At 39.0% G+C, this 27,534-nt stretch overlaps 1 protein-coding gene across 1 annotated transcript; it reads left to right on the forward strand.

Annotated features, from left to right (window-relative positions):
• Positions 1-6: 6 nt before the first annotated feature.
• Positions 7-18,146, forward strand: LBR (lamin B receptor). Its single transcript, XM_014877457.2, has 14 exons — positions 7-161; positions 4,355-4,535; positions 6,019-6,213; positions 7,545-7,628; positions 8,591-8,768; positions 9,304-9,497; positions 10,263-10,317; positions 11,528-11,722; positions 12,286-12,389; positions 12,819-12,944; positions 13,042-13,210; positions 14,412-14,492; positions 14,594-14,716; positions 15,686-18,146. The coding sequence occupies exons 2-14, from the start codon at positions 4,371-4,373 to the stop codon at positions 15,844-15,846; spliced, it is 1,830 nt and encodes a 609-aa protein (XP_014732943.2). The 5' UTR covers positions 7-161; positions 4,355-4,370; the 3' UTR covers positions 15,847-18,146.
• The last annotated feature ends 9,388 nt before the right edge of the window (positions 18,147-27,534 follow it).

Here is a 27,534-nt window from a genome sequence, read left to right on the forward strand (position 1 = left end):
GCGCTTGGCGGGCGGGAGAGGGGGCGGGGCCGTGCGCGCGGCCGTAACCGTCGCTCGGCGGGGCGGTTGTTCCCCTCAGCGGAGAGCGGCGCGCGCTCGGGCCCCGCTCCCGCCGCTCCGCGGAACCGCCTCCGGCCCGGCCCGGCGCGGGCGGGCTCCAGGTAACGGGAATGGCGGCGCGCGAGGGGCCGGATACTCCCACCTCCCACCCCCTCCCCTCCCCCCAGCTTTTCCTTGGCGGCTTTCCCGGCGGGAAGCGGTCCGGCCGATCGCCGCGGCCGCGCTCGGGCCTCACTCCCGGTGGGCGGGCGGGCGGCGCGGGCCTCTCGCTTGCGGCTCCGGAGGTGGCGGGGCCGAGCGGCCCCGCTTTGTTCGGCTCCGCCGCGACGGGCTCCGAGCGGGAACAGGCCGCCGAGGGGCGGCGCGGCCCCTCCCTTCCCCCGCGGCGGAGGCCCCGCGCCAGGGCCCGGCCGCGGGCGGGGCGGGGCCGAGGGGCCGGGCCTCCGCCGGCACGTGGGGCCCTTCCTGTCAACACCGCCCCGCCGCTCCCGGGCCCTGCCCGGCCACTTCGGGTTCCTGCCGCGTCCCCGCCGCCTGCGGGGCTTCCCGTAGAAAGCCTGTTTGAAGGGAAGATCCTCGATTCCCGGCCCGAGGGTTGATGGGTTGTTATTTTTGCCTCGAGGCTTGTTTGTACTTGGTTTTAGTGGTGTATTTGTTTTTAAGTTGGCTTGGACAGGGATAGGTTCTCCACCGTTCTGAAGGTGAAGAGCTAGAAATGTGGAGAGAGTAATGGTGTGGCTGAAAAGGTCCTGCACAGCCGTCTTTGGTGAATTCAGTAGTAACTTTCCGTGTATTGTTTGCCTTGACTGTCAGCTGTCATTCTTTACCTTCCTGCATTTTTTCTTGCATTCATCTAGCTCCCTCCTCTAACATCCCGAACGTTATCTAACAGCGGTGAGATGTCAGAATTAGTAAATAAAATCACTGAGTGTGTGTGAGCTTTGCTCTTCCAAGAGGGAAGACTTGTTCAGTGTTTATTTGTTCTTAACACTGTGTTCCCAACTTCTGCTGATGGAGTGTGCTGATCTCCATGTGGCTGCAAGGTAAAAGTCATCACTTTCTTCACACTGAAATATCTTCCCACATATCTAGTGAGAGTCATTAAGAAGACCAGAAGTGCATGCATGGGGCAATATACTTCTCAGCCAAGTTTCTTTTTAATTATTTCATTCTTGTTTGAGTCAGCAGAAGCTTCTATTCTTTACCAACTTTTAAGCTCCAGGGAGATTTACATTAATTGGCTTGGCTTGGAATAGGATACAAAGTCTTTTTCATCCTTTCTCTTAAACTCTAGATTCCTAAAGGAAAATAGTAATGGTTCAGAAAACACAAATTTCATCTCCTGAGTAAATGACTATAAACTTTCAGGTGTGTACAGTGTAGGGTGCATCGTATGAGAATTTTCTTTGGATTCATGTTTTGAAGCCCTGGGAATACAAAAGTTTGTGCCCCGGGAATGTTAGGCTGATGCCAGCTGATACCGTGAAAATTACCAGGGGTGTGTAGAACTTCAAAGAGCAGTCAATAAAAAATGTAATCTCTAAACAGAATTTAAAAAAAAAACTTCCTGTCTTTTTTCTTCCTGATGCCAGTAATTGTGTTTGCTATCTGAACAGATGAAGGCTGCCTTTAAAAGGTGCAGCTTTTTGAAGTGGGATATAAGGATATAAGGAATGATGATTGCAAACCTCCCTCACAGGAGGTGATTATTTTTCATAGGGTACGAAGTAATTATTTTCATGTTTAATGTTTGAGCTTATTATTAAACTGTAATATTTATGGAAAAGAATTTAAAAATATGTAAGTTTTCCTATTGATAAGTTTGTTAATTACTTTTGAGTCAGAAGATATTTCCACTTGTTTATTTGTTATTTTGGAATCTCATATTGGTGATACCTACTTCAGGCTGAATTATGTGACATTGATTTAGCTTCAGGTCTTTCAATCACATTTTTCAGTTTTTTAAAACTAACTTCCTCTCCTTTTGAGAACGAGGTTGGTGTTTGCATACAGCATTGCTAGGGTTTGAAATCTGGCAGAGAATTTATTATCCCTATGAAATGATATTTAAATTCTGAAGTGGTTGCTAGAAATTGGAAAAACGAGTGTACATATCCTCAGTAACAACTTCATGAAGAAATGTTACCCTTTTTGAAAAGGATTTACTCTCCAAAGATTCTGTTTTTTACAACTTGGTCTGAGGATCCGCCAGCTTTGTCCTGGTCAGGCTCCAGGTTTGCAGCTGATGCCTGAGGTGCTGCAGGCCAGGAGAAGAAACAGCTGGCTGGAGTGTAGGAAGTGCAGCAAGCAGGGGGGAAATGGAGTCATGGATCAGGGTATGACATCTGGTGACAGCTCTGAGTGCGCTCCTGGGTGCTCCGGTGCTCAGACTATTTATGGAAGAGCAGGAAGAAGCTGCGGCTGCGAGAGGCTGGGAAAGAGCAGTAGTAAACATGGATCTCCTAAAGAACTGCCTTTTGGGTGAGAAAACCGGGCAAGGAGATGGAAGTGGGGATTGAGATCAGATTGAAGCAGGGGTGACAAAGAAGAACCGGAACTGGTTTGGTGAGCAAGGGCAGAAAAGGCAGAAAATCCACAAAGACTCCGAGACGGGGTGGGGGGTAAGGAGAGAACGGAGAATTTGAAATTAAAATTTGGAAGTCATAAGAAATGGGGCTTTGAATTTGAAGGGTTTAAGCTGACTAGGATAAAAGAATGTTGGAGGAGTGGGAATTCAGAAAGAATAAGACAGAAACAAGGCAGAAACTGGGACAAGAAACACTAGTTAGAAGGCAGAAGGGCTTGGCACATGCCTAACAAGTGCAGACTAGAACTCATCATTTTTCTGACTGGCTAGAGTCAGTGAAACCGAATTATAAAACTTTTTTCTCCTCCAAATACAGCAAAGGAGATGGCCAGATGTTTCTGTTCTGAAGCAGTTTGGAATAATAGTAATAAAATCCTTGTGAGGGAATTCTGCTGAGTTTTTTGGTTTTTTGACTTGGAGAGCTACACAGGTGTAAAATTCAACAGCAGCAGCAATGTCAGAAAATGCCAGAATAAATATTGATTGTAAAATCTTGCTGAGCCCCATCCCCCAGCGTCTGAAGGTCTGTGATTGAATATTAACAGTATTTTTTCCCAAGAATCTTAACTTTTCACTGCAGGTTAGTTAATATGTAATGATTATCTAGTTAAAGACTTGTGTTTACCTTAGTTTGTGTGGCCTCACACGTTATTTATAAAGCAAATAAGTTAAAATGAAATGCTTTTTGCACCAGCATTTTGTGCTTTGTGTCTTGTCCCTGTCCCTGCCATCCCCTCTGAGCTCCTGTGTTGGTTGTACACATGGTGCCAGTAGAAATGTTAGTGTGTATTTAACCCCAGACTTTTAAGTTAGTCTCACTTGATACATTGGGATTAAAAGTATATTCTGCTTCGGATATCTATTTTCGGAAGGCAGTGACATAACACAAAGCACTTTACAAACAGTTCGACAGGACTTCACACTTAAAAACAACTTTCTCTAAGTTGTAATTGTGGTTTTTCCCAGCACCTGGTGGGATGAACCAAAGGTAGGAGTCACTTACACCAAGTTTTGTCAATATCAAGTAAAAAACTGATGATGCAGACAGGGGGATAGAATTTAGTTTTTCAGGTTGCTGTGTGATTCCTCTGATGCTGTGCTTTGTTTTCCCACGGAACCCTGGAAAGGGCATTATGCTTTTGTGCTGAAGAGGTGGAAAAGAAAAATAACCCAGACAGGACCTTAAATCCTGAAGTTTCCTAACATTTGAGTGTTTGGTATAATAAATTGAAGAAAGTGTGTAATGCGGCTGTAAGTGTTGAAGAGATTGGGTATGTTTAATGTTTAGAAATCATCACTTCTGTTATTTCTGAAGAACCACAGGAAACAAGGGTTAGAGGACACTTCAATACCATGTAATTTGCATTTCCCTCTAGATAAGATGAGCTTCATTATGTAATTTTGGTCAAAGATGTGCTTTGCTGATGATGGAGATTGTATATCATAGTTTAGTGCTAGTTTATGCATCTGAATATTTTTCCAGAACATGCAACTTCAATCTTCCCTCTATTTTAAGACTCTTTCTTCTGTCTACTGATGATTTGGAAAAGAGATCACTGCTGTTTTCTTATCACACAGCTTTTTCCCGATTTAAAGTGGAGACTTGTTGTAAGTGTCCCCCTTTCAGTCACATGATACAGAAAGAGAGCAGGGGAAAATGAAGCCTGATGTTTAGCTGTCATGTGGACTGACTGATTTATTTTCTAGGGATTCTGTTTGGAAAATGCCAAGCCGGAAGTTTGCTGATGGCGAGGTGGTGATGGGCCGTTGGCCAGGAAGTGTCCTGTACTATGAAGTACAAGTGACCAGTTATGATGATGTTGCTCATCTTTATACTGTCAAGTACAAAGATGGAACTGAACTTGCACTGAAAGAAAGTGATATAAGGGTGAGTACACATTTTTAATTATCAGTACTTCATCTAATGACTGGGTAGTTATTTTGCAAGTTTTTAATTGTGTCTTCAAGGAATTGGTGCTAAATAAAAGATTCTTCCTGTGTGACACCTCAAGTAGAAGTTCAGAATGACCCTATCTTGAAAGTATCATGGTTGTTTTATGTAAAAAAAATGTGGTATTTTTGAGGAAAACCAGGTTTGATCCTTCAGGAGCTCTATAGCATGATTTTTCATGAAAGATTCGTTTGGGTACCTTGCAAAGGTAGCAGTCAGTGGGTTGATACTAATTCCATGGTTTTCCATCTCTAAGTAAGAAAAATTGGTAACAAATGGGAAGATGCAGGTCACTGTAAGTATAAACAGTGCATGCCCTTCAAGCACATGCTTAAAACATCTGCAAACAGCTTTTACTGGTTTAGGTCCTCAAAGGCTTCATTGAGGTATTTTTGACAATTACAAACCCTTGATAAAGGTTCATGTCATATAAGCATATTCCTTCCTCTTTACATATCTTTATTTTTTCATTTTTTGTTACTAATAAAGGCCTTTGAAACTTCATAGATGAAGTTTCAGTTGAAAATGATTAATGCAAGAGGAAAAAGCCCTATTTTGATGTTCACTGTAGTTCATTACTATGGCCTGTTTTGAAACTGGCATAGGTTCAAAGCCAGCTCCTGTGTGTTTATGTGACCTATAGTGTCACTTCTTGTGACAGTGGCATTGTCCATGCCCAGTAACAGCCTTCTTTTTTGGGACTAAAATGTTTCTGCCTTGAGGTAGGCAACTGTTTTCACTGTTTTAACACTTTCTGACTTGTTACTTCTGCATGGAGGTTAGCAGAGTCAAGCTGGGAAAATGCTTTTCTTTGTCAGGAAACGTTTATGCATTATATAAGTTGCATGGTGGAAACTTCACATGGAGAAATCAGCTTTACAGACTTCACAGAGAAATCAAACAATGCTTTTGGAGTAAACTGATTATGAAACTAGTTACCAGAGATAATAAAATTATTAGGCTGAAGGGTTTTTTTGTGTTGATTTGCTCTGTGTTGCCTCACGCAGGTGATGAACTTTGCTATGTCAAATGCATTAATAAAGCTGAGTAGTGGAAGTGAAAGCAGCCTCTGAGGGCTTAAGAGAGAGCTCTCAATTCCTTTCCCTCTGCACAGGATTGAGAGGGTAGTGTGCTTAACAGCTTGGTGCTCACTTTGGTAGCTTACATCCATAGCCCCATTTCTGTAGCTTCAACAGGAATTGCCAACAGCAGCTGGACTTGGAACAGGCTTGTTTAGGAATTGCCAGCAAAATGAGTATTCTGCAGTTGCTCTTTCTTAACAGGCTTTGTAGAGCATCAGTAGAGGAAATAAAACTACGGAACTGTGTGCTAGCGTCCTCATCACAAAAACCCCCCATGTTTCTAGAATTGTTCTTTGAGACACAGATAAGATTTTGCTTTCTTTCCCTCTTTCTTTTAGTCACAGTCATCATTCAAGCACAGGAAGAGCCAATCTTCTTCAAGTTCTCCCTCCAGAAGAAGTAACACCAGATCCCGCTCTCGCTCTCGGTCTCCTGGTCGGCCAGCAAAGGGCAGGCGTCGTTCTGCTTCCCAAAGCAGGGAACACAAAGATGACAAAAAGAAAGCCATTCAGGAGACCAGCTTAGCTCTACCGGTATTAGTTTTGTTTGTTGGGTTTTTTTGTGTGTGGGTTTGCTGGATTTTTATTAGAAGAAACTTTTGCTATTTGTGAAAGATTGGTTTTATGCAGCTTGGGTTTATCATTGTAAAAGCCAGCTGCAGTTCATGTTCTCTGGACAGCATAATTACCTGCAAAAGTATATCTCAGAACTGCCTTTTTTTTCTTTGGAAATACGGTCTCTAGCTTGCAATGTTTGAGGAAATTATTGAGAGGTAAACCAAGGTTATAAAGTTTCACTTGAATCTGGTGATAGTGCAAACTTCTCGGTATCCAAACAAACACTTTTTTTTAATATTTAATATCGAAGTCGTTGTTAACCACATGCTTCCGCTTGTGAAATGGGGCAAAGGGAAGTTAGCTTCCTTTTAGATGTATTAATTGATACGTGGCAGGTAGGGATTAGGATTTAAAATAAAATAAATTCTGTTACCATATACATTTTCTTACAGTAATAGTGGAAAATATGCAGCATGGAATATTTAAACATGGCCTTGCTGATGGATAATATTGCAAAACTGGTTTTGTTATAAAAACTAACCTGTAGGGATTTCCAAGTTTACCAATATCTGGTGTTTAGCTGAAATTTATTAGGTTTGTTCTTAGCATTTTTGCGAAGATTGAGCGCTAAAAATGGTTCTGGTGATCATTAAGTGGAATAGAGGCAATGTTTCTCTATGAAGAGACAAACAGCATTTTTTCTGCCTCTTGTGCCCTTGAGATGGCTTCTCACTTGTCTGAGATACAGTCCCTTGAACTGAAAATGCATTCTGCTGTTCTGTTGAAAATAAACAAGTTTTAGTTAGGTTTCAGCTAAACTAAACCAGATTAATATAAACTAGATAGGTTTAGTAAATTGCTACTCTTAGGCACTGAAATAGTTATGGGGTTTGTTTTGCAGTGAGCTCCTTTGAACTGTGTGACCCAGTGCCTGTGGATCACAAACTACTTTTAAGTAGTTTTTTAGCCAGCAGCTACTGTTTACTTTTTGTACTTTTAACCTTTTGGGATAAAAGGGTTAAAAAAATCTTTGGTGGTTTTGTCCTGGCTTCTGTTTGAGAAGTAGGATTGATCTGTTGGCTCTTGTATGACTGGAAAGACCAGGTTCTCTTCAACAAAACTTTAGCTGAAATAAACGTATGAGTCATGTCTTACCAGAGCTGTGTAAGCTAGACTCATGAGAAGAATTTTTATGAGGGAATTTATTTCTTCAAAGATATTTTATGGAAAACCAAACTTTCAGTTCTGCAGAACTTTGCCATATATAGGACACTGAAAGCCTAAACTGTGCTTCTTTTTTTAACCAGAAACCAAGTGAGAATAACACCAAAAGGTACAATGGTGAACCTGAAAGTACAGAAAAAAATGACACATCCTGCATCATCTTGGAGGTAAGAACATGGAATTTGCCCTTAGCTTTTTGTCACGTTGCTAGGTAGGCTCTCTCTGAAATTCCTAGAAAAGAGCAATACAATAATCAAGTGTTGCAGCAGACCTCTCATTAGGGATAGCAGTGAGCCAAGACACAGACTCCCATTTAACAACATGAAAAGGGTCCTGGTTTATTATTTTTCACAGCTTTGCCATCTTGACTCTACTGCAGCAAGCTCCTGCTGTAGGGTCCAGCTGCAGACTCTTGACTGCTGGCTATTTCCTGCTGGATTGTGACTGCAAGTATTGGTTTGCAGAGACTGAACACAGGCTTTACCTAGCTGGACTATGACTGCAGGCTCCAGCAGCAGGCTCAGACTGACCTCATGGCAGATCTTTTACTGCAGCAACTCTCTCCCTTATTTTATTATACTTTGTGTCTCTCTGGATTGTTCCTCTAGGCCCTTTTCCTCCAAGATCCCCTTGACCAGCCAACCCACCCCTTTTATTACACTCGTCTTTATTAGTCACAGCTGCAACCCATTAAGGGCAAGGTTGTTCCTCTTGTTTGGCAATTAGCACAACTGTCACTTTTCAGGGGTGAGGTCACCTCTAATCCCTTCTTCTACACTTACAATCAAGCAGAAATAGAAGGCAACATAGAACTTAGAGGTTAAGTAAGTGTGCTACAGAGAAAGTGATTATTTTTTGCCCTAGTCCTGATGGTTATCCAATGCCCAGGCATATGGCAGAAGGGAAAGGAGGAGCGTGGAAGTGGATGATCTGTATTGGAACTGCTGCTGGTCTGTAATCATGGCCAAATAGGTTACAGTGCTTGATTTTAGCAGTCTCTTTATGTGAATGGGTAATTGTGTATTGGTGTTTTATAATGAGTAATGTCCTCTGAAATATAAAATATTGGAGTAAAATAAAGTAGAATCACTGGGAAATGTTTTAGTAAGTTAGTTTTATTCATTCACAGCAAAAGTTAAAACCGGACCTGGAAATCAAGCGTGTACTTGAGCAGTACAGCTTGCGTCCAAGGAAAGATGACAAGAAGAAAGAAGAGATCTATTCAGAGAAAAAGACTTTTGTGGCTGTGAAACCAATTGAGAAAGTACCAAGAAGAACAAAGGAGCTAGAGTTTGGGGGAAGAATTGGTATGTATGCAAATTGTCTTAATAGTTGAAAATTAGTACTGTTTTGTGGGTTTTTTACTTATTGACCATACTGTCATGTCAAGAACTGCATTTTGGACCTTGGCTGCAGAATTCAGAGTAAAATTGTTGTGATTCACTTGATTTGGTGGCACTCAAAGAACCTTTTTTGCCCTTGGTGTTTGTATCTTGTGCTATCCCTTGCACAGTGAGATTTAAATATTTCTAGATTAAATTTAAGAATAGCTAGCAAAGCTTTTGCATTTCAAAACTTAGGTGTTTGAAATTTGACAGTATTTTTAGGTAGTTTTTGGTAATTTTTGAATGGATGCCATGAATGTAGATGACCATGTATGGGAGTGAGAGGAATGTCTCAGTGTGCTGTTACATGATTATGGGATTGCTGCTGTCTTCTTCAGTTGAAGATAACGACAGCCTCTTCTTTGTTACTGATGTTAATACTGAGCTTTTTTAGTGAGATTGAAACTATTTTATTTTCTGTGCTTACCTTCTAACATGCCATGATGTCTATTTACAGGGACCTTCATGCTGATACTTCTCCTGCCTGCTACTGTATTTTACTTGCTGTTGTTGTGCAAGCAAGATGATCCAAGTCTTCTGAACTTCCCTCCTCTGCCAGCACTTAAGAGTCTTTGGGACGGGAGGGTATTTGGTGTCTTTCTTCTGTGGTTTTTCCTTCAAGCTGTGTTTTACTTGCTGCCAATTGGAAAGGTAGGCTGTTGGGAACAATTGGGTCTTTATGGGCAACTAAACTGTGTGTTAGGCTGGAAGGTGGAGTATGTTCTAAATGCAGTGAATTTGAAAGCAATTTAATGAGTTTTTCATAATGAACTGGAATATAGCTGCTGCAGATTTCTGTAGGCTTAAAACAGCACAGCTGATCAAGAATTTTTGCATTTCAGAGCCTTTCATTAGAGAAGGCAGAAGGCATTTTGTAGGCATTCAGATCAAAGTGTGGACAAACTTTGCTTGATAGGACTCTAGAAGAATGTTAAGTATCTGACTTTTAAATTCACAAACTATTTCGATACTTGGTATCTTATGGATATCCAGCATTTTGGAATGTAATGTTCGTTTACAGGAGGCTATAAACCATTCTAGCCATATGCACATCAGGCCAAGGTTCTCCTTTCTTCTTGTGACTTGAGGGTTACTGGAAGTTTCTGAAAGGACACTCTCAAGTAGATCAATCATGTTTTATTGCTGTACATGTTCGCAGTGATTGGAGCAGTTCTGCTTTCTTGAAGTTGGTTAGGAAGAGGTTTATTTTAAAAAACATTTTTATTTGCCACGGTTAATCTTTTCAATATGCTATCCAGAGTATGGTTTTTAGAACAATGCAAGAGCTTCAGGTTTGAGTGTATCCAGCTGGTTGCTTTGACTGAATGTCTTTCTGACAGAGTTGAGCTTGGTTTTCCTCCCTTGAAAGGCCCACAGAAAATATATTGTTGAACATTAGTATTTTATTCTTCTTAGGTTGTAGAAGGCCTGCCCCTTTCCAGTGGAAGGAAACTGGAGTACCGGATAAATGGTAAGCATGTTACAGTTGGTTATTCTAAAACTGATTCCATTGTGTGATTTGTAGTGCTCAGCATCATAAAATACAAATGTTGAAAGATACTGTTTGACCAGAGAGCATATCTGTTGTAAATCTTGGATAAAATAGGATGAGCCTTTTCTTGGAAAAAGGTGATTAATAATAATCAGGAAGTATGTGCTTCAAGAGCAAGACATTACACTGTACAGGGATGGTAGTGGAATCTAGATACTACATTAAAAAGCTGAGTTTTGTCATAGTCTGGTAAGATGCAGCATTTTAAGGTTGGAATAGGGCTGTAAGTAATAGAAACAAGGGGAATTACATCCTGCAAAAGTGAGTCTTGTTGAGGCCGGCTTGTACCTGTCTTGGTTTTGGACTTTTGTCTTTAGCTGTGCCATAGTGCTGCAATTTTTTCTGCATTCTGATAAAAGGAAATGAGCTACATAATTTGGATTATTAAAAAAAAGCCATTGTCTTGGTGCTTGAAAGGCTAATTTTAAACGCAAATTTAAAAGCATTTTTTGAGTAAAGGTAAGGACAGGAGGTACTGGGCATAAAGTGCAGTACAGGAGGTTCTGTCTGAACTAGAGCAGATGAACTCTGGAGGTTCCTTTTAACCTCAACCCTGTGAAGGGATCCATAGGAAGTCCTTAGCTGAGAGCAGTAGAGAACTGCCTGCTCCTACTTGGGCATCAATCCATTCTGCATGATTTTATACTCTCAAAGTATGCAAAGGTTTTTGTATTCAAGTTTTGCCTTGATGAATCATTTTAATACTTCAATTACTGCTATCTGTATCAAGGTATATATGAAGATAATCCAAATATGAGATTATGGTTGTCTCAGCTGTCCCACATATAAAATTTTGTGACCTGCTCTCAATAACTGTTAGTAGTGTCAGTGTCCATTTTTCCACGAAAATCTGAAATTGGATCCTTATGGCATAAAATAATGGAGAAGTATTCAGAGTGTTCCTGCCTCTTGTCCTTTTGATGAGCACAGTTTCAGGGCTTGGAGTCTCTTAGTTACATTGCTGTGCCCCAGAAGTTTGAACCATGGGATGTCCAAGATGTTACTGGAATATAGACAAGTATTAGAAGAAGTAAAAATGCAGAAAGATTGGATTAGGTAGGTCCTACTACAACGATGATTTATTTTTTTTTTAATTTGGACTAATATGTCTGTCTTCTACATCCTCTAGGGTTTTACGCTTTTCTTTTGACTGCTGCAGCTATTGGAATTTTATTATACTTTCAGTTTGAGCTTCATTATTTGTACGATCACTTCATGCAGTTTGCAGTGGCAGCTGCAGTTTTTTCTTTGGCATTGAGCATTTATCTGTACATTCGATCCCTGAAAGCACCCGAAGAAGAACTAGCACCAAGTGGAAATTCTGGTGAGTTAGAACGTTCTGGATAATTTCTTTCTGAATTGTTAGTTTCATTTTTACAAATTAAAGGCTAGATTTAGGGCTAGTTATTGTAAGACTGTGACTTACTTTGCTCTGTGAAGTGCTTTTTTCTTTTTCTCCAGATATCATGAAGTATTTTCCTTATTAACCACATCTTTTGAGGGATGGGTAATTGTCACAGCTAAAGGGAATTCTTTTTTCCAGACAAAAGCAATTAAGTAGGAGAAAATATAAAATTAATTAATGCCATATGGTCATATTTGTAGACACTGTGAGCTTCAGGATAAAGAAGGAACAAGTGTCAGGGAGAACTTCTAAAGTGGTTAGTCCTCCTAATAAATAAAATATTAGGGCATCTTAAAATACAAACTATGTAGATTTTGTATTTTGCACATACTCTTCAATTTATTTTTTTTTGCCACTCTGAAGGCTTCTAAAAATTTGTAATGAGAGAACATTAGTGGAAAGTGGGATTTTATTTATGGGGAGGAGTGTAGTGGCAGATAAAAGGAAGAGTATTGCTAACAGAGGTTGTGTCTTACCTGCAGGGTATTTTATTTATGATTTTTTTACTGGCCATGAATTAAACCCTCGTATTGGCAGTTTTGACCTCAAATACTTCTGTGAGTTGCGTCCAGGATTAATTGGCTGGGTGAGTCAGTAATCTGAGTTATTATATTTGCTTAAATATTACACAGAGGGATTTTTACACACACACACATAATTGATGTTAAGGATATATATATATATGTATTTATAAATACTATATATATACACTTATAAATGAGTACTGAGAAACAGTTCCACATTGCTTGCTTTTTAATGACCTTTTTTTTCACTCGAAGGAAATTTCTGTCGTCTTTGTTTTGTGGCAAATGAAAACCGTTTTTAAAGTATTCATGTGTTGAGGTTATACAGCTTCAGAAATGTGGTTAGTTGTGAATTGACTTGTGAAATAGTTTATTGTTTTTTAAACTTAAACACTGGTCAAAAATACCTCTGTTAAAATGTCCTGTAATATAATAGAAAAGATCACTTTCTTTTACAAGTAAATTTTTAAATCAAATCTTTTCTAACTTAGGTTGTTATAAACTTGGCAATGCTCTTGGCTGAGATGAAGATCCACAATCTCAGTGTGCCATCCCTGTCCATGATTCTTGTGAACAGCTTCCAGTTTCTCTATGTGGTGGATGCTCTTTGGAATGAGGTAAATGCCTGTCCTCTTCAACTGTTTCCATTTCTAATTACAGTGTTAAGAGAAGAAGGCTTTGGGAATGCTAAAATTCTTTCCTCCATGTTTCTAGGAAGCCGTTTTGACTACAATGGACATTACCCATGATGGATTTGGATTCATGCTGGCATTTGGAGATTTGGTGTGGGTTCCATTTGTCTACAGCCTGCAGGCCTTCTACTTAGTGGGTCATCCCACCACAATTACTTGGCCTGCTGCTGTTGCAATTATTGTCCTGAACTGTAAGTTACAAGTAAATGTTATTCTTGCTGTTAGTTACAATATAGTTCTGATTTTGTTTCTTTGAGATGGGAGGTGAAGCTTTAGCTCAGATGCAGCAGTCATTGTCTGGCTACTGTGAAATACAAAGAATATTATAAACCCTCATTTTAGCAAATGAAGGATAGGTGAGACTCTGAACACTTAATTGTTCTGTTGAGAAGCAGCTGTAGGTGGGTGCTGTCTGGATTGAAGAAATGACTTAACATATTTTGAATTTAATAGATGCCTTTTTAAGTCAATCTGACTGACTCATAAAAAAAAAAGTCAGTACCTTGTTGGCTACACTCTGCTGAACCTAGGGAAAAAGTAACTATCGTGTTCCTGTGAAAATATTTATCCAGCACTGGCCTGAAGAACAGGTGAAAGAGGTACCTGTCTCTAAACAGCTTCCTATATTAAAAGAGATGTTAAATGAACATACAACCTTAAATTTGCATCAATATAGCCTTATTGTCCCTGTTATCTGAATAGCAAAGCCAAAAAAACCCACTCATATTTTGTAGACATGACAAAGAATTGGAAATAATGAGAGGATGTACAACTTAATAGGTGCAATACTGAAAAAATAACTTTTTCATCTTCAGCTGACATTTTTTCTTGAGTATCTATTTATTTTAAATAACAGTTATTCAAAGTATGTTGTGATCATCTTTTTTCAATGCAGCTTTGGAAAAAGCAAGTTTAAGCTGCTGTGTAAAAATGATGGGGGATATTAATTTCAAACTCAGATAATTCATTGCCTGGTTTTTTTATTACCATGATCTTGTAAAAATGGTCAGTTTATGGAGTAGGTGCTGTAACAAAGTGCTAGGCTGCTGAATTGAGCTGTAATCATACAAAGTGCAGCACATCACCTTATGTGAATTTCGAACTCAGTGTTACATTAAAAAAGTCAGATATAAATGTAAAAGTAGATGTGAAAATAAAGGTTCTTCAGAATCTCTTCAAAGTTAGTCAGTAATGAGAAGGAGCATATGGAATGCAGGTTTCCAATAGCATCTCTATCTTGTTAGAGATCTGAGAACCAGAAAAATATCAGTTGAATCTCTAGGGGAAAGAGTTTGATGGAATAAGCGTGGCAAAGGGCATGTGAGTGCTTTTGTTGAAGCTGGGAAAACTGGAAAATACTGAAAATGCAAAACACATGGTGTTTATTTTCAGGTATTGGGTATTACATATTCCGTAGTGCAAATTCTCAGAAAAACAATTTCCGACGGAACCCAGCAGATCCCAAGTTGGCCAGTGAGTACATTTTTTATTCCATTGGCTGTGATTTATTCATTGTCTCTTTGTAGTATTTAAATACATATTTCCCTGGATTGACCACAGTACTCTGTTCACAGATCTGAAATTTATACCCACTGCAACTGGAAAAGGACTTCTGGTCACGGGCTGGTGGGGTTTTGTTCGCCACCCTAATTACCTTGGTGACATCATCATGGCTCTGGCATGGTCCCTACCCTGTGGTAAGTTTTGGAGACTGAAACGGATTTTACCAAAAATGCTTTTATGTTTTGCATCTGACTGGATTTGAAAGCCAAGTGGGTAATTATTTGAGATAGTAAACCCTATTGAATGGAGGATTTCTGTGTCGTAAGTCTAATGCATTTTCTCTTCCATTTTACCCTTTCTAACTTGCTGCAGATTTGACATATACTTAAAATTTTACTCATCTTTCTGACACTTTATCATTCAATAACCATGGGGCTTTGTTGCTAATTAGCTGCTCTTTAAATTTTTGAGCTAGTGAGTATGTTTTCAGCTGAAGTTCGCCAAAAGTGGGAATTTGCTTAGAGACAAAGGGTTACCATGTAGAGGGATGACTTGAAGTGAAATACATTTGAAAGAAAGGTCATCCAAAACACAGTGTTGCTTGTATTGGGGACCCCAGAGCTGGACACGACACCCAGGTGGGGTCTCAGGAGAGCAGAGTAGTGGGTTTGAATCAGAACCTGCTGCCATGCTCCTCCTGATGCAGCCCAGAATACTCTTGGCTTTTTGGGCTGCAATCTGGGTCATTTCTGGGTCATTTCCAGTTCTTATCATCTACAAGTTAAGTCGTGCTCTAAGCAAAGCTGGACTCGGGTCTGCAGCCAAAATAAAGAAAACCTGGTGTGGAGCAGTTCAGTGGTGCAGAGAGTGACTGGAAATGTGGTTTGGATAACTAAAGAACTTTAAATATATGCCAGCTTTGCATGCATTGAGAGTGAAATTGGTAGATTTTGTGACTCTGAATTTTAAAAATTACTTTCTGTAAGTTTGTGGATCTTTTTTTATCTACGTGTGAACATATATCACAATTTTTACACTGTCCTGTTGAATATTTGATGCTTTAGCATCAGCCTTGAACTAGTGTGTCACCAGCTTTGAGCATGCTAATAGCTACTGCCTGTGGATTTTTGTCCTGTATCTAAGTTAACTTTCTCCCTTTGCAGGTTTTAATCACATTTTACCCTATTTCTACGTGATCTATTTCATCTGCTTGCTTGTTCACCGAGAGGCCCGTGACGAGCACCACTGTAAGCAGAAGTACGGCTTGGCCTGGGAGAGGTATTGCCAGCGCGTCCCGTACCGCATATTCCCTTACATCTACTAGAGCACTCCAGGGTTGATGGGCCAAGTATTGCTACGCTTAGTTTCCCTGCAGAGAAGATACCTCTTACCTTTGCACTTGGTCATTTGTTATTTAGGCTTTTAAAGAAAACAAAACAAACAAACAAAACCCGATCAAACGCTGGAGTGCATCAAGGGTGTTGTTATTTACGAGTAAACTTCAAGATGTGAGTTATGTGAACTGACTGGCTGTGACTTCAATTTTTTAAGAATTGTGAACTTTCAAAACTCTTCGAGCCCTAATTTTTCAAGCTAAATTTTATCTAGAATTGAGTTTACATTTTTTATTGCATTTAATTAAGCACTGTGATGTAAAATATATTATTTTCTTAATACAATAAATGCTGAAATTCCATCCAGTTCATTTTTTGGTGTTACTCGTACCATCTAACTTCAGATGTCCAATTTAGTTGCCTGAATTGGCAGAGTAGCAGGGTCTTTTTGGTCAGTGGAGCTGGAAGCAGAGGATTTGACCCACGTGAGGGGCCTGCAGCCCCATGGCCAGACCTGGCACAGCTCAGCTGGATGGTTGTTCCCTTCCTGGCTTTTCATTGATAGCATTTTTTTTATTCAGAGAGGCTCAGCTGGCCCCTCCTGCCCTGCACCTGCAGGAGGACAAAAAGATGAAACTGGGAGAAGGGGCACAGCTGTTCCCTTCTCCAGCCCCACGTTGTTGAGGCAGTTCCAGCGCAGCCCAGGGCAGCTCTGGGCTGCTGCCTGGCAGCACCCCTGGCCCTGGAGATGGAAGCCACGCTTGTGGCTCACACTCCTGGAGGGAGGTGAAACACTTCAAACACTTGCTGTGGCCGTGGAAGGGAATAATGAACCCTCAGCTTGCCTATGGCTTTGAATATGGGGTAAAAAGCGTTCAGTGTCTGCCTGTGAGGCACAAAAGGATACAATTACCACAGTTGGCTTCTTCTGATCTTTGTAAATTAAGTCTTAATGTACCATAGTGTTTACCAAGTGTGTATAATAAAGCCTCCACGTTTTTGCTGTACAGTGTTTGGGTTTGAAAAATGCAACAGCTTTTTTAGAAACAGGAAAAATCAGTAACTAAACCAATTTCCCGTAATTTTAAAAAAGTTAATTGAGTAAAGGATTTTGTAAATTAATGTAGTTAATTATTGAAACAATTGAAGTGTTCATTTAAATATTTGTATTGACAGATATGCTATGAAAATATAGGAAATGCTCCTCAATCCAAAGTTGTTTTTTTGGTTTCTTTTTGTTTTTAATTTGGCATTGCTACCTCATATGTAGGTGTTGCCTTTTGTACTGTTGCAGATAGAGAAATAGCTATTTTTTTGCTATTGCTATTTAAAACAACATTTTTTACATGAGCCTGTGGTTAAACTCAACCACTTTCTAATATATTTTTGTATATATTTGACTTTTAACTAATGTATGTGTTCTGGTCACTAGCTGTGTTCTTTGTCTAACTGGCTGTAAATGAAATGCCCCTGTGGTATTTACTTCATAAGTAGCATAATTTTACTGAAATACTCTTGCTTACTTAATTAGCTTTTATTCTGTTGTCACAAGTAAGAGCCTTTCACACACTTTGTACATGAGGTTTATAGCACAAGTTGCCCTGAAAAGCTTATTAGAATATTAAATATAGTGCAGATACTCCTGCATTTGCTTGCAGGAGTGTTCCTAATAAATTGGAATGTTATTTATCAATTTTTTCAGTTATTTTAAAATGCTGATGTAATTGAAATCTAGCATGTGATTTTTTTTTTTTTTTAATAAAATAACCTATTTTGTACACGGGCATTTTTTAAAGATAATTGTACAATTGAAGTGTATATAATGTAGCTTGATTGTTGATGTTGTAAGGAAATTGTTTTAAGACAAGTACTTTGATTGCTGGCAGAAAATAGCAGTGCCTCTAACAAGACTCGAGAGAATTCACTCCTGTGAAGCAGCAGATTAAACTGGGATATCGCTGTTTTCAATCCTTGCTGAGTGAATTTATGGGAAATGGAGAAATCATTAAACGGCCCTGGTGTACAGCTGGTGGTTTAAAATCTGAAGGAAGGGGCACTTTGATTGCTCAGCCTGTAAAGCAGGAGCTGCTCCTGCTGCTGTTCCCAGTTTTATCTGTTGCCAGCCGAGATTGTTCAAATGTCATTCAGAGCCCTTGTCTTTCAGAACCTGATCCTGACCAATGACAACTTCTGTTCATTTACATGCTGAATTTTATGTGAATTTGATTTTGAAGTAACTGTTTTTAATACAAAGCAAGCCCATGAGCTAAAATAAAGGTTTTGCTTAAAATTAAGTAGTACTTTTTTTTTTTTTTAATTCGTGGGGATGCCTGATAAAAATTACACTGATTTTCCTTATTTTAGTACAGGTGTGAGTTTGGTGAAATTCCTGTTGTACCTGTGTTTGTAGGCTGAGTGTTATGGGTTCATATGTGATGCTTCTTTTAGTCTGCCTGGGTGTTTTTTCTTCTTCCCTCTGTTACTCAAAAAAACTCCCTTAATTTCAGTTGTAAAAATACAGAATTGACACTGTTTGCCTATAGGATATTTTATTTTCCCTCACAGCCTCTATTAGAAGTCAAAACCAAATCCAATTAGGCTGTATCCACAAAAAGTGTTACTGCACAGGAAATAAATGTAATTTTGACCTACAGGACTGTAGTGGAACTATGATACAGGAACAGGAAGGATAGTTTTGCTTACAGAAGGATATTTACCCACATGTAATAAAAAGTTTGTTTAAATTGCATTTACCAGAGCTCATGCAAACCTTACCAGAAGCACTGTTCTTGCCTCTTGGGAGTGAAAGCTGTTTGAGGGAGTGGGTGGAAAACCTTTCCTTGTGTGTGGATGGAGAACATATTGCACTGTCTGTACAGAACTGTTTGCTGATTGGGAAGTTCTCCTAAATTAGAAGGGAATACTTTAATAGAGCTTTTATTCTTTTAATATTTAAAAAAGAAATCTTAACCAGTGAACATTTTAACAAGTACTTTTCAAACATCTCTACTTTTGCATATATGAATGTTAGCAATAACCGTGTTACCAACTGTCAGTGTGTGACAAACACTTTGTGTTGCATCCTGAGAGTGGGGAAACCTTTTGAAGGAAAAATTGGAAGTTGGTCAAGCTGGACTGGAGCTTTTTTTTTTTTTTTTTTTTTTTGGGAGAGAGGATGTGTGTGTGCGTGGCTGTCATCTTCCCATCATGCCAACATCCCATCCGTCTTCATCCTCAGAACACGATCCGGTGCAGCAGCCAAATGTTGCCAGTAATTTTCCTTCTGTAGTTTATTCCTCTGCCCTCTGAGAAGGGCTGGGGAATGGCAGGGCCAGGGATTACAGCAAAACCTTTTCTTGTCTCTCCCAGCGCTGCATCTCACACTGCAGACGCTGGGTGGAGCAGGTTATTTACTTGTTGCTGCACAGAGCTGTCAGCTCTGTGTTCCCAAGAACAGCACCCACATTTTTCCACGGCAACCATCGGTTTCCCTGCTCTCTGCATAAAGGATTGGAAGAGGGCAGCAGTTCCCTGTGTCCTTGTGCTCTTCAGTTCCCTCCTGACCCTTGCTGAAGAAGGGAAAAATGCTCACGCCTAAACATGGAACAGAAATGCAAATGGAAGTGACTTGGACAGTGCACACCACATGAGCTTTCCTGCCCTTACGTTAGGACAAGGTTCCCAGGAGCTTCTTGAGCTTCTGAACTTCCTTGTGCTGCCTTTATTCCCTGTTGGAGCTGGGTATCTCTAGGCTTAGTCAGCCTGACTTAGGCTCTCCTTGCTCCTGTATTTCAAACTGCAGAAACTTTAATGCTAATGAACTGGCCAGACAGAGGATCCACCTAAAGCTTAAAATCAGATGAAGTGAATTCCTGTGAAAAGAGCTGTAATAAATGGTAGATCCTGAGGGATACAAGCAGAAATTAACGTCCAGAGGAAGGGAAGAATGTTGAACTCAAAGCCACTTTCAAATTCAAACCATTTGCTTTTGGCAACACAACTTCAAATAACCCCCTCATACTGTAACTAGTAATGGAAAGGCCTTTCTACTGGCAAGGCACATGATGCTCATGCAAAACTGCTCAAATGATGTCAAAAACCAAAGCAGAACTATTTCATGCTCTTTTCTATGTGTAATTTTATAATTTTGCCGAGACTATGGAAGCAAACCGATCCTGCAGACAAAGGGTGAACAGTAGAATCATACAGCAATTTCTGCATGTGTTTATATCTGCTTATCACAGCCTGCAGGGATGGAACCTAGCCAGGCTGAGAATTCTCAATTCCCACCAAAACAAACCTTTGAGAAGTTTCCTGTGAGGAGCTGAGAGCTTATGGAAGTGCACAGTACAAAATTAAAGGCTTGTTAGGCACCACTTGTGGAAGTCTATGCTACAAATTTAGAGGCTGCTTAGCAACACCTTGTGAGTCTCAGTAGTGGGCTGGCTGCTGGAGCTGAATGGCTACACAGTAAAGAACAAGAATTCCTGACCCATGGCCTGGTGATTTTGCTCAGCCTGGTGAGAATTTATAACAAAAAATCACAGCCCAACCGATCAGTTGTGACATATTCCCCTCCCCGCACTCCCTTCCTAAATTAAATGAAACCAAAATGAAACTGAAGTTTTGTTGTACAGTTCCCACCGGACATTGCTGAAACTTGCAAGGATTCTGTTGTGGGTTTGCTTGCTTCAAGTTAAGTTTGGTAAAAACTTTAATGTCTCCTAAGCTTTAGACAAAAATGCTGATCTTACACCTCTGAACCTCAGGTAAAACGTTATAATGAGCTAAAGACATTGTTATAATCAGATAAAAATATTGTTATAAAGGTATGTTCCCACACTGACCTAAAGAAATACAGATATTGTTCTTAAATATCATGACAAAATTATCATTTTCATTTTTATTTTAATAGCAAACCCACACATTTCCCACCTCCCTCCTTACCTCCCTGCTTAACCTCATGCTCAGTTCCTTTGATGAAGCTGGTATTTTACAGAGCACTAAAAAACAAAAATTGCTCAGCATCTTCTTAATTTTCATCAGCAATCTAAGCTGTAGTTTACTGCAGCCCTCATTAACTTTGGAAGAAAGGGTCTGGTTATATAATTCAAGCCACATTAGCTGTACCTTATGGAGCTCCACACTTTTTGGCTGCAGTTCTTCTCCAATTGATATTTCATGGTCCAGACAATTTACAGCAATTTTTACCTATAATGAGCCATTATCTGAGCTGTAAAAAATGTGCTAACCAAGCATCCTCTGTCTGAAATTGTCACTTATATAGAGCTGTAATGCAGAGTCCCCATTTATCTACATGGCTCCAGTAGCTTATATATGTGTAAAGAACATATTCTGTTGCATTCGTTAGTATTTCTGATAACACAGGTCTGTATTCAGACATATAATTAGGAAAAAAGAAGTAATACAAAAATCCAGTCTATTCCATTATAATAATTTTATTAAATGCACCTGGTGTTGCTTTATGCCATTTAAAAAATGGAACCAGTTGAAACGAAAATAAGTATTTCCTCGTGACATTATGAAGACTCCTCAATTAATATTGAAATGATAATTATGCTATAGATAACATGCCTTACTGAATTACAGCAGTGTGGAATTTTCTATACTGTGTTTAAGACTGCATCAGCTCTCTCCATGATACATTTCTATTTTGAGAAACTACAGAATATTCGATGAAGGACTGATTCATAAGCTCCTCCATGAATATGCTTGCCTGAAATTTCTTCCACCAAATTAGTCGTGTGTTGTGCCTGTGTGTGCTATTACAGAAATACACAATTTTCACAGCTTCTTCTCAGTGAAATAAGTGAGAAAATAAGAAAACACCGTTAAAAAAAAATCTCACCAACAAAACCAGCTTCTAAGTAGTAAGGGATTAAAATAGCAACCGGCAGAGAACCTGTGAAATAGATGCTGAAATCTTACATCTGCCTGGTTCTCCCAGCCTGCCTCTTCTCATAAAGATCTTGGTGCTTCACACCTGATTCGTGCAATTGGCTTATTTATTCTCAGCTCCTGTGCCAGGGAGTGTCCTGCAGCCTTCCTCCTACATCAGGGAAGTATCAGCACAGGTCAGGAATGTGATTTATGGCCATGAAAAATGAGTTGAATTTGATCTCTCTTCAGTCTGGCAGGATACATGTTTGTCACTGGGCTTGGATAACTACAGTAGTTGCAGACCTCATCATACTGGGACAATTCACATTTAATACCAACATCAAAGTCTACCAGATTTTGTAATCCAAAATAAAAAAAGGATGACCCAAGTGTTCATATTTTACAGAAAATGGACATAAGGATGAGAACAATTGCTGTCAGTACCTGGATGATGAAGAGGTGTTGTTTATATAGACACGTACATTTAAATATCTTTTCTGTGGAAAAAGAGCAACAACGGTTCCTGCTGAAAGAGTTTTACTTCTTAAACAGAATTATTAGGCATGTATGGAATTTAGGAAATTAAATTAAGCGGGAATTGTCCAGGAAAAACCAACAGCAAATTCATTCCCGATTAAGATAAAAATTCAGAGTCCACCATAGAGAGAAATTGAGGATGCATCCTGAGAATAATCTTATGGCAAATGAGCAGATTAGCAAAAGGAGAATGGATTTTTATTGGTGCTTTGAAAGAGGCAGCATCAAGAAAGGACACTGGCAAGTGAAGTAAAAATGAAGATTTTCCCCCTGCTGTCCAGAAGAAGTGAATTTGAATTTCCTGAGGAGAGATCCTAATCCAGTTTGCCTTGGCTGAGGACCTCACTGTGGTCAGGTCAGAAATGTCTCATTCCATCTTCTGGCAGTTTCTGAGCAATGTGACTGGAGATGAGCCTTAGCACAGCTAATGAATGATTGCCCCAATTTTAAGTTGCTCAAAGAGAACTCAAGAAGTTAAAGGACCTTCGTGAGCATCCCAAAAACCCCCTGTGTGGCCATTTAACTGCACTTCTAAAACTACACTTCTGGGCTTCTTTCCAGTTGTTCTATGGCATTTTCAATCAGAAAAGGGAGTGGTTTAACACCGAGGACAAGCCAGCACCCTGACAGGACCAAAGCACTGGGTAAAACTAGTTCTGACTACTGTGAATTCAGGCTTCTTCACAGTTTCCACCTGCAGGCACGCTCCACTAAAAAAAGTATCATTCCCATTTTTTTCTGTGCTCTTCTGAATGACCCTTGACTGGTGCAGAGGGCTCCTTTTAATGATCTTGTAACGTGTTTGCACAAGCCACTTATACCAGGGAGAAATTCTCTTTAATGTAATATGTAAATCTTAGCACTTCCCAGCCTCTGACACTAAAAGATAAGAAATGCCTTTAAAGGATTTTGTCCTGTTGCTATAAAAAGATAAAGCAAGGCTGGTACTCAATTTATGACAGCAGTGGATTCACAAGGGTTTGGAAGAAATCACAGACAAATTAATTTTGTGACTCACTTGGAATATAGGCACATGCAAGGTGCTTGAAAGAGTCCTGAGAGTTATTTTAGCCTGGAAAAAAACAACCCAGTGTAAAAAAAATCAGTTATCAGGGATTTGATTTTTTCCCTTCTCTAGGAAACATAATTGCTCTCAAAGAGACTGATGGACGTTGGTCATGAGGTCCAAGGTTGAAGTCAACTAATGATGTTATGTAACAGCTTCACTTGTCAAAACGTCCATTAGGGAGCTTCATGCTGATTTCTGTGCCACATGCAAAGTTAAAAGTTAAAATAGAGCTGATAAATCACCACTCTTACTTTCTTTATTATTTTATTGTATCTGCAGCATTCCACCACCACCATTGACCCAATTGGCAAAAAATTCTAGATGTCAAAGTTTATTTTCTCAACTCTGTTACTATTCTTTTATGTTTTCCCAAATGACAAGAACTTTTATCACTGCTTTTAACAGAAGACATATTCAATGTATTCCTTATCAAAATTACAGCTAAGTAAGAAGAGATTTGAAATAATCATTTGCACTACCATTTGCATTGTCACCTACATTAATTTATCTTAGCAGACCATAAAACAATATTTCTTAAGATTTCCAGCTGATACACCATTCTGTGATAAAATACACTGTAGAATCAGCTGGCTGCAGAGTGACATTTTAGTGATTCTAAGTCTCCCTTTAAACAATTGTGGTTTTCTGCATGTAGGTAAGAATTGGTCCATATCAGCCTGTCATATTCATTTATTCTCATATTTATTTAAGCTCTGCCGAAAATTAGAGAACCAGAACTCACAAATCCCAAAAAGCCATTGTTTCTGCTGTTTTTCCTCCAGGGGTGGACAGAAGCAGAAGATCTGGCAGAGGCCTTTGGAATTCAAGGTCAGGACACTGTTGGCTTGTCTGATGGTCAGGTCAAAGGAAGAACCTTTGTGCCTTTGCTCTCTTTCACGTCTCAGAGGAAGGAGCTGAATTAAGCTCTCAGCTCACCCTGGATTTCTCCACCACAGGTGTCCAGGAGGCTCTGAGGGCTCACATGAATAAACATGAGGAGCTGTTATGATGAGGAGCCAGCAGAACACAGATGATTTCTGCTTTATCCTTTCAGCTAACTTTGACCACGGTGCCATTGCAGTAACCCTTTGAGACTTTGATCATTTTTGGATTTAACACCCAAAGAAGTGAACTGATTTATAACCCCATGATTTTACATACAAGTCTAGATGCAAATGTGAAAGCAAAAATTTGAAAATCTGATTTAGAATCCAAGTGTTTTTCACAGCTTCTAGCACCAGTATTTTTTGATTTGGACATATTGGACTACATGAGTTGTTAAGCCCAACTTAAAGAAAAGTTCTTAGAATATAATAATCTACTGCTTTGTGAAGAATGTTCATCAAGAATAAAAAAAATCCATCAAAGTAGAAACCATCACTGATATAACCCAATTCTCTACCTATCCTCAATCATGCTATTAATTTGAATATGGCTGTGTCTGATCCTTATAATGACAGATGTGGTTTGTGGAAGATGATCTGACACTGGATTTGAAAATAGAGAGACAATTACTTATTGGATTTTCTTGTTAAATGTACAAAATCATATTCAGATAGAAAGCTTTAAGAGCCAATCATGCATATTAATTGAAGGCTTTGGTCTTGGAAAAATTGAATAGCATAGCAGAAACACAGTAATACTGATGACTGACATGTAGTATGTTTCATATATAAAAATATGGAGGGATAGCTCTTCAATTATGTCATGCACAGGATTATTAAAACTAAAAGTGATTCTTGCAGTTTTTTTGGCCAGAGTTTCTTGCAGAGTGTTTATGAAAAGCAGAAAATCATCCTCATACTCATCTCTGATCCCAAAACACCTGTAGTTGCCAAAGTGAATGCAAATAGATATGAAGCTTTCCTGAAAATGTCCTGATAATCAGGACACTTGTCCAGATTTTTCCCCCCTGAATTAATAAAACAGGAAAAAAGAAGTCAATAATCTTCAAATATTTCACTGCAAGAAACTAACATACATTACAACTTTTCAATACATTTCACATGGTTTTATGAAAGTACACAGTAATTGGCTGGTATTTTTGGAAGATTAGAAGCCAAAAGGAGTATGAAACATTAAATCACTGTTAAGAGGGTCAATAATTTTGCAGTTGTGCAATTGAATCTCAAAATGCATGGAATCCATGGTTATGATATTAATTAGCCATCAGGTCAAACAGGATCAGTTTCCTGGGTGCAGAATCCCATTTTGAAACTTCTGGAAAGTTGTCATTCATAGGAAAATACAAGCAGAGATCCAGGAGCTCCAGAGATGTTCTTGAGCCTCCATGTGTGCCTTAGGGTCTTGAAGAAAATCCTTCAGCTACATCTGGGCTTCACCTTGGTTATCCCCCAGCACACTTTGCATTAAGTGACAAGGCCACCTAGAAGATGAATCTGGAATGAAAACTAGATTGACTCAAGTGAAACTCTCAGATGACACTTAAATGTTTACTGCTTGCTTAATCTGTCCAATACCACCATCAGAGCCTTCACAATCTCCTTCTGAGACATGGAAATGTCTGCAAATATTTTTTTTGTTTTGTTTTGTTTTGTTTTGGTTTTTTGTGGTTATATAAAAGTTTTGTCACTTTCCAAACTTCTTTAAAGCAAACTGTAAAGTCTGTGTAATGATTCTCTGGAGCACTAAAGCACTCCCATCCTTTACTATTTGGTACTGTTAGTGAAAAAGACTGAATTTTTTTCATTGTATCTTTGAATATATTTACAATCAGTCTAAAAATATACATATGGCTAAGCTTTTAAGTAAATGCTTATTGTTAAATATTCTAAAAAGACTGTGAACAAATACAAGCAGTTAGACACCAGTTACTCAAAGTCACTGCATTAATATTTACTCTGTAGTTTCAACCAGTAAATGGAATAAAAAACTGGAACAAGACTGATCATGCTTCCACTTTGCTACGACATTTAATTGTTCCTCAGGGCATATTGATTATTTTTATAGGGGGTAAACAGTAAAATTGCTGCCTCATTATACAGGAAAGAAAAAGCAGGACAAGAGCTGCAACACTGAAATATGTCCTTGAGTAACCATGCTGTCCAGTGCTGTTTCTGGGATGACAGTTCTGTCTTTTCTCTTCAGGAATTTGGTGGTTTTTTGCTCAACCCAGCAATGGAGTCACAGAAATCTGCAAGTGTAAAATTGTGATGGTAGAAGAGATAATTAAATTTAAAAAAAAACCCTGCATGTATTTGTCAGAGCAAAATGGGAAAGCACAAAAACCTGAAAATCTCATTAAGCCAGAAATTTACTTGACATGAATATTTTGGTGACTCTCAGTTTCAGTGTTTTGTCTGCCCTTTACCTCTAAAATAATAACCTATTGTTAAAAATGCATGTACATATATCACAAATATATGTGATAGACACACAGAGCTCACAAGCAGCAGCATCTGTCTATAACTTAACAGTCTTATTGGTATTGCAAGTAAATTATAAATCATTCTTTGTTACTAAGAATGACTGCTCTACCAATCATTTTTGATAGCTCAAAGAATGTACAGTAAATCACACTTTTGCAGAGCAAAGAATGCCTTTAGTATGCTTCTTTTACAGAAAATATTTTTTTTTAATGCTGCTTTTAATTGAATGTCATGCCCTAGGAGAGATGACACACATCATAAAATGAAGATGTCATATCTGTCTCTGTCAAAATAAAAACCCCTGCATTTTAACAGTTTCAGGATTTCAATTTAAAAATGCACTTGTCAGGAAAAGCTTTTTAAAAGCAAATGAAATCCTTCTGATGGCTTTCCTGCTTGACAAGAGAATTCAAGCTTTAAATTTAGTACAGTCACAGGCTTTTTCAGCTTTGCTTCATTATTGTCTATAAAAGTTCACTGTTGTCTATAAACCTTTACTGTTGGAGATAAACAAAGTCCATTAACATATTTGCTGAAATAATGTTTGTTCCCTTCTAACTTTGTTAGTTGTACTAGAAGTAAGCTTTATAGCACACTTGATAGCAAATTTTCTCAATTTTGGGCACAGTATCTGAATAAAGCTGAAAAAAAGAAAGACAAAAAGGGAGCTATTGAGCCACTAAATCAAGTCTGTCCCAGAGTTGGAAATGAGTCATTTTAATACCATAATCACTGACAGGAAGGAATAACTCCTCTCAAAAACCATAGCATGTGGAAGAGGC

The sequence above is a fragment of the Sturnus vulgaris genome, chromosome 3 (genome assembly GCF_052056855.1).
Source record: "Sturnus vulgaris isolate bStuVul1 chromosome 3, bStuVul1.hap1, whole genome shotgun sequence".
NCBI lineage: Eukaryota > Metazoa > Chordata > Aves > Passeriformes > Sturnidae > Sturnus > Sturnus vulgaris.